This window comes from Histomonas meleagridis (assembly GCF_020186115.1).
Source record: "Histomonas meleagridis strain 2922-C6/04-10x chromosome Unknown contig_118, whole genome shotgun sequence".
Classification (NCBI taxonomy): Eukaryota; Parabasalia; order Tritrichomonadida; family Dientamoebidae; genus Histomonas; species Histomonas meleagridis.
Genome location: NW_027150758.1, coordinates 53,669 through 61,110, shown reverse-complemented (window position 1 = coordinate 61,110; position 7,442 = coordinate 53,669). Strand labels below are relative to the sequence as shown.

The 7,442-nt window shown below is 30.2% G+C and overlaps 2 protein-coding genes across 2 annotated transcripts; both read right to left on the bottom strand.

Annotated features, from left to right (window-relative positions):
* Nucleotides 1-1,570: 1,570 nt before the first annotated feature.
* On the bottom strand, nt 1,571-2,458 carry GO595_000846 (Immunoglobulin-binding protein 1; the record flags this gene model as incomplete). The annotated part of the gene is made up of 1 exon (XM_067922046.1): nt 1,571-2,458. One exon carries the CDS (start codon nt 2,456-2,458, stop codon nt 1,571-1,573), a length of 888 nt encoding a protein of 295 aa, XP_067778789.1.
* Nucleotides 2,459-3,320: 862 nt separating this feature from the next.
* On the bottom strand, nt 3,321-4,379 carry GO595_000845 (Myb-like DNA-binding domain containing protein; the record flags this gene model as incomplete). Its single annotated transcript, XM_067922035.1, has 1 exon — nt 3,321-4,379. One exon carries the CDS (start codon nt 4,377-4,379, stop codon nt 3,321-3,323), a length of 1,059 nt encoding a protein of 352 aa, XP_067778788.1.
* Nucleotides 4,380-7,442: the final 3,063 nt, after the last annotated feature.

Sequence of the window (7,442 nt, the reverse complement as noted above, 5' to 3'; positions counted from 1 at the left end):
GTTTTCTTCTTTGTAGCTGGTTTCTGTTTCTGTTTTTTATCTTCATTCAAAATCTTTTGTATATCTTCTTCAGTCATTTGTCTTCTGACTAAATCATAATAATGTCCTTTCTTCTTTACAAGTGATATATGATATATTCGACCTTTCAGATATGTCTTTTCCATCAATTAATATTTGACCACTTTCTATTTCATAGAATCGTTGAATGAGTTGAAGTGTTGTTGATTTACCACAACCACTTTCACCTACAAAAGCAACAGTTTCTCCTGCGTTAATCTTAAAACTTAAATCTTTAACAGCATAAGCTGTTAACCTTCAGCAGATTCATATTTGAAACTAACATTTTTGAATTCGATTGTTCCTTTGACATTTTCAATGTTTCCTCCTTTCTTACGATCTATTTTTGGTTTCATTTCTATCAGTTGAATTATTTTTTCTGCTGAAATTGCAGTCTTATTCATATCATTTGATACAGCAATGGCTTGTGTAAGACCAAAAACGCCCATCATCATTGAAAAGAATACAATGAAAATATGACCACTTCTGTTTCCAAGATACATCTGAATTATCATGCGTGAATTTAAGGTCGAATATATCTGTTGTACCTCAAACACCTGTATTGTTTTCTGTCTCAATTCTTGATAATATTCGTTACTCTAAAGCAGATGCTACCAAGGAAGAAATTGTCAAGGCTGCACAAGTTGGTAATGCTCATAACTTACTGATCTTCCAAAAGGTCATAACTCTATTGTACATCAAACAAGTTTAAGTGGTGGACAAAAACAAAGAATTTGTATTTCAAGAGCTATTCTTGCAAATGCACCTATTTTACTTTTGGATGAAGCGACTGCTGCATTAGATACAGAAAGTGAACAATTGGTTCATGAATCACTTGAAAAGTTTAGACATGGAAAGACTGCAATTTTGGTTGCACATAGACTTGCAACTGTCATGAATGCGGATAGAATTTTAGTGTTCCAAAATGGCCACATTTTAGAAGAAGGAACACACAAGCAACTCTTGGCCAAGGGTGGGTTCTATGCTGATTTGGTTAAATATCAGCTTCAATAAGGGAAACATTTCCCAAATTATACAAAAAAAATTACATTACATTGATTTTGATTTTTTTTAGAGAATTATTTTCTATAAAATTGAAGTCATCCATTATCATAAACTTCAAATAAATGAAAAACTTTTATTTATACCTAAATTACACGTAGACATTCCAAATCTAAAATTTTAAATTTCAAATTAATTAATTAAATAATTTAGGACAGAAGACATGTTAAAATTTCTATTTACGACAAACAATGTAAAAAAATCTGATTTATTTTCATTTTTAATTGTTGGTTTAAAGGTTTTTCAGGGTAGATAATTTTTAGAATAGTTTGTGCTATTATATTCTATAAATAATTTCTTTTGTGTATTATCCACTTAAACAAATGTGCACCACCACCATTAAGAAAACATTTAATATAAAAATATATAATTCCAAAACATAAGTACATGTAAATATACTAATAATATATTTTGAATTAATATTTTTATTTTTTTTTCATGAGGAATTTACTCACATTTGTGAGAATGGTGGATGGTCATCTTTCCAATCATCCCATTTACTAGCTTCTTTTCTCGCTTGTTCAGCCTCGTCATCATCTGATGCATCAAGTTTAGGTCTCGGTTTCTCAGGTTTCGCAAATGTTTCATCATCAGGCGGAAGTGGTTTTGGCAGCAATCTGTCGTATGGAGCAAATACTTTCTTCATTTGCTCTTCTCTTTCGATTTTGTGTACCCACATCTTCGGGGGTGGCCCTGACGGTTTTTGCGGTTTCACACCTTCAGCGCGCATTCGAGCAAAAGGAAGCTCGTCCTGGGCGCTACGAACAAAAGAGCGTGCTTCCATTGCAGAGTACCGAAGGAGGTCATGAAGGAGTTCACGTTCTGTTTCTTCATCAACTGGATCTCCAACATATCCTCGTTGTAAATCATCACGTTTTGTGAGTTCGTTCATACGTTGAAGGCGTTGTTCGAGCTCGCGCTTTTCTTTGTATTCTGCAACAGCTCGTTGACGTCTGTCATTAGGATTTGTTGGAATTGGTTTTTCTTTCTCAATTACCTTAAAGTGTACCATCTGATCTGAAAAGCTTTGAAGGAGAGAAATTGAAGTTTCAAGATGATCAGGTCTAGAATTTCCTTGGAAGATTAAGTGAAGTCTTCCAATGTAATATGGTATTAAAAAGAATCTTAATTTTGATGTTGAGTATTCATCTAGATCTTCATTAGAGCTATAGAATTGTCCTCTCCTAAAAAATTCCCATAATCGCGTGAATTTCTCAATCAAAGAACTTGCAATTTGAGCGGTTTCTTCTGATGCAGGTGGCATTTTAAGAACGCTTTCGTATTCAGCAACAAGATCACGCAAATGTGCTGATGGTAATACGCCCTCGTCGAAAATCATTTGTTACAACTGTTCGATCAAAAGTGACGACGGTTATGATACAAAATTTTTATTTTAAAGAAGCTCATTTTTCATTTACAAGTTTTGCGCATCTTCAATAATATTATTAACACCACGTCTAAGAAATGTAGATGGCATTAAACCAGCTGATTTCAATGGAACACCTTTCGAATCTTTTCCAAAAAATCCTAAAAATATTTTAAAACTGTTCCCATTACATTTGCTACTGGTTGGATTATAAACATAGCACGTGTCATCATGAGCCACTCTTTTATCCTTACAGGAATTCGAATCAAAATATTTATCCCAACTTATCCCGGTTATATTACCATTATCTATACGAATTAGAGCACTAAGATATGCAATAGTGAAGTCACCTTTCCGAATCACGTGCGGTTCTACACCAATTTTTTGTGTGCTTATAACGATTGTTCCATTTTCAGAAAGGTTTCTAATCTTACAATCAGGATCAGGTATTTCCAAAAGTGAGAATTGATCTGCAGCCGGGTACCAACGAGTATAAATATTAAATGATTTTGTTTTATCTGATATATTACATGTAATTTTTATTCGTTTTTTTCTTGATATCCCATCAGTAGCAAGTGAGTTTGCATCACACTCTGCTGTGTTACATGGTTTATCGCATAAAACAGAGCAGAAAATCATCAAAATCATTTTCATCATTTTTGTGTGGTTTACTTCAATAAAAACATTTAGTTTTTTGTTTTTTAAAAAAAACATTAACAGCTTAGTAACTAACTCCAATAGACTATAAATTATTTAAATTCACTTTTACTTATAGAAAACCATACTTCAAGTATTCGACATCAGAATTAAAATTTGCACAAAATTCATGGTAAATTCACCAAAACTCAGATAAATCACTGTCTGGCATGAAGCTGTTTCCGGGTTCTTCATCCCAAAATGAGTTAGAAAATGTCTGATCAAAATCATTAGAGAATATATCGAAGAACAAATTCCCATCTTTGCTATTGGATAAGATATCTAATGACTTTCGTTCGATGCTCTGAGGTTTTGGTGGTTTTGGAGGGAGTGAGAAAATATTCGTCGAAAATCTAGACGACGATTTCATTCTTGGTAAGGGCGGTGGTATTGGTGCTGGTTGTGGTGAAAAGCAAGCGTTAACTGTGGCTTTGTTCTGTGGCTGTGGAGGAGGTGGAGGTGTTGATTGATTAATTTGAAAATTAGGAAGTGAACTAACAAGCCCACCAGAGCTAAGTTGATTAAGAGGAATTCCAGTAGGATGCATAGGAGCACTTCCTAGATGAGCAGAACTCTTAGGATAATGTTTTTCGGTGATATACGAAGATAGATCTTCTTTTATTTTTCCTTCTTTTTGCATCTGTAAGAAATGGTAACGGCATTGTACGTCACTCCTATTGCCCATGCTTGAAGCTATGGATGTCCATCCTTTGTTTTTACTGGTTTTTATCAAATGTATTAATTTAGCTTCTTCTTCAGGAGACCATTGGTTTTTAGATATCTTAGGATCAAGGCCTCGAAACCAACGCTGTGCACATTGAGCTCTTGTTCTTCCATTACCAACAAATTTTGCAATTGTAACCCAATTATCAGTTCCAAACTTATGAAGCCCAGCAAGAAGACGGTTATCCTCTATGTTTGACCAGGGCTTTGTTTTTTTGTGTTGTAAGTTAAAGCTAGTTTGAATAGGTAGTGGAGTATCAGGCACGCTTAAAATTGTAACTATCCTATCTAATGGTTGAGTAGAACCTATGTATTTGGTAAGGACTGCAGCAACGTCGTTTTTGTCGCAAAGATTATTTAAAAATAAATTAAATGCGTTCATTATTTCTTGTTTTGCACTCGGGTCATCTAAGCCAAAAGAAGCTTGCTTGACATAAAACATTGCAACATCTAGAAGGGGAGATATTTTGGTCATTCGCGGTGGGGTTTGTCAGTTTGTGAAGATCCTTTTGAGAAAAAAAAGTTCAAAAGTTTCAATACCACTCAAAATCTTTTGCGGACTTGAACATCAGTAAACTGTGCAAATTCTGGCGGTTTTTATGGATTTAGACCAAGATTTGAACCAAGGACGTTTGAAATGACTTTTCAATGCATTTTTTTCTGAAAGCTGTATACAACAAGGTTTTTCATGAAACAAAACTTTCAACTCATTCAATAAACTTAGAGAAATAGAGAAAGGAATCAAAGGCGTCTTAAAAACATCAGTTGTAAAAACTATTTTGGACAAATTTAATAACAAAAATATAAATCGATTTGTATCAGTCACTTTAATCCAAGATGAACCTTGCTAAACCTTACTTAAGTACTTGCTATTAGTAAAAATAGCTAAATCTGAATTTAATTGGAAATTCAAATTTATTTAAATCATTTTATTTGATTATTCTTTTTGCTAACTGTACAGGCCATTCTGAGCTATAATCAAAACACAGAGCTATAACCAATGAAACATAAATCTTGAGTCCAAAAAAGACACTGTCAACCAACTCTGCCTTATATAGATTTCTCTTTAATTTTAAAATTATTTGTAATGTATTCAATACATATCAGATTTTAACATATAAGAACAGTAGACAAATTTTTATAAAGATATAATAATTTTTTTTAAAAAATTTCCTTTGAATTTAGTCACTTTCCATTTAAATTCGTGTACGATACAATACACAAACGGTCATCTAAGCAAAGACTGGATGAACCAATTAACCACATCTAAACCAGTATATACAAGTATTGTTGAAAAAATGTTTAAAATATTTTTTCTTCTGTTTAATTTTGTAATTCTTTTTTGTGAGTATCGCTCACTTGTAGAGGAACGAATCTTGATGGATTTGTAACCGCAAAATCAATTCAAAAAGTTATTTTTTCTTCTTTGTCCAGAGCCTCCAATAATGAATAAATTGTTTCAAGAATTATCCTATATATAGAACATATAAATTATAAAAAATTGTAAAGACAGATTTTTGAATTTTTGCTCTGGTCTATAGATATTGAAAATCTTGTATAACTTGAAAATAGAATGAAAACTATAGAAAAATTATATAAATTAATTCCGACTATTTTTAGTTCTGTATATTTATTGAATTTGAACTTCTGCATTTAATCCTAAAGCCCAAAAAAACATTTTGAAATTTTGGAGATTGCTCATAAAAAAATAAGATAACAAATTTGGTTAAGATAATTTTATTGAATAGAATGTGTATTATATATAAATAAATTCGAATACGATACAAAAAAATATCGTCTATATCAAAAAGCCATCATTTTCTGAGTTCTCAAAATGTATCGTTCCATCAAGAACTACTCCTAAAAGACGAACAAATTTTAAAATCAACAATCGAATTTATATAAAAATTTAAATATAAATAGAAGATCCATAATATTTTAATTTTTGCTTGGCCTCATTAAAAATCTATTGACCAATTTTTTTTGGTCAAATATTCCTCGAAAAAATGAAGAATTTTTTAGTAAAAAATTAAAAAATCAAAATTTCTTGACAACAGTTTGTTATAAAACAAAATCATTGATATGTGAGTCACACCAAATTATGTTATCATCAAAATGTGGAAATATTTGGAAAAAATAATCTATCTGGTCGATCCATTTTTATCGATAAAAATAAAAATGCTTTATTTCCAATATATAATACAATGACATAAAAGAATTTGAGTATATTGTTACTATTTTTTATTATTTATTGCAAAAAATGAATGTTCTGAAAATTAGCTTTTTTGTTGACTTTTGTGGCACCCTAAATATAACCGCTTTTTTCCTTTCTGTCGAACCACCAAATAAACCGCAATTATAGATCTGTAGGCTGCAAATCAAAAAAATGGAAAACAAAAATAAAAGCATAATCAAAAATCTATTTTTACAAAGAGTAGAACAAACACTATTCAACTTAAATGCAAAAAACTTTGAAAAATCTATGCATGAAACAATGGATGAAATTGATCCAAATTATTTTTATTCTTATAATTTAATTGTTTGTCGTCTTATATATTCCTGTATTATATCAAAAATAAATGATTTTAATATGTATTTTGATTTTTTTAAGAAAACAGCAGAATGCGAAAAAGAAAATTATCAAAATCTTCCAAACATTACTGATATTTTCAGCAAATATATTCTCTGTTTAACTTCTAAAGAATCAAATTATATACTTGAAAAAATGATAGAACAAGGTTTAATTGAATCAAATTCTGTGAAAAGCAAAAGAACAATATATTTTGCACATTATAAAACAAAAGAAGAAATATATGACCTAGATGAATATTTTCCATCTTTTTATGAAAATTATAAAGAACTATCAAATAATGATTGGGAACTTCACAAAAAATTCGTTAAAGAAGGAGTTAATCCGAATGAAATAGCAAAAATAATTCGAAATGATGAAATAGAAAAACTTCAAGAAATATCATCACAAAATGATTTTAATTTTGATCAATTTATTGAACCATCACTTTATGAAAGATATTCATTTATTAATCAAGAAAATGTTACATTAATTGATTATGCAGCATTTTTTGGATCAGTTAAATGTTTTAAATATTTACTTATGAATGGTGCAAATGTAAATAATACAGGTAAATATGCAATTGCAGGTGGAAATGAAGAAATTATTCATTTATGTGAACAAAATCATTCAACATTTGAAGATCCATATGAAACTGCAATTAAATTTCACCGAAATGATATCTTTAAGTATATTTATGAAAATAAATTTGTTAAAATTAATGATCTAAGTGAGTTAGGAGTTAAATGTGTTAGCGAGAATAACTATGAAATTTTCTCATTCTTAGAAGAAGAAGGAATGAAAATAAATTCAGATATTATCAAAGAATCAGCAAAAATTGGAAACACTTTTATGTTAAAACTTTTTATTAAAAAGTTTGATCAAACTCCACATGATATTTTGGTTAATGCAATACAATCACAGAATATTGAAACTATTAAATTAATACTTGAACAAAAAAGTATAGAT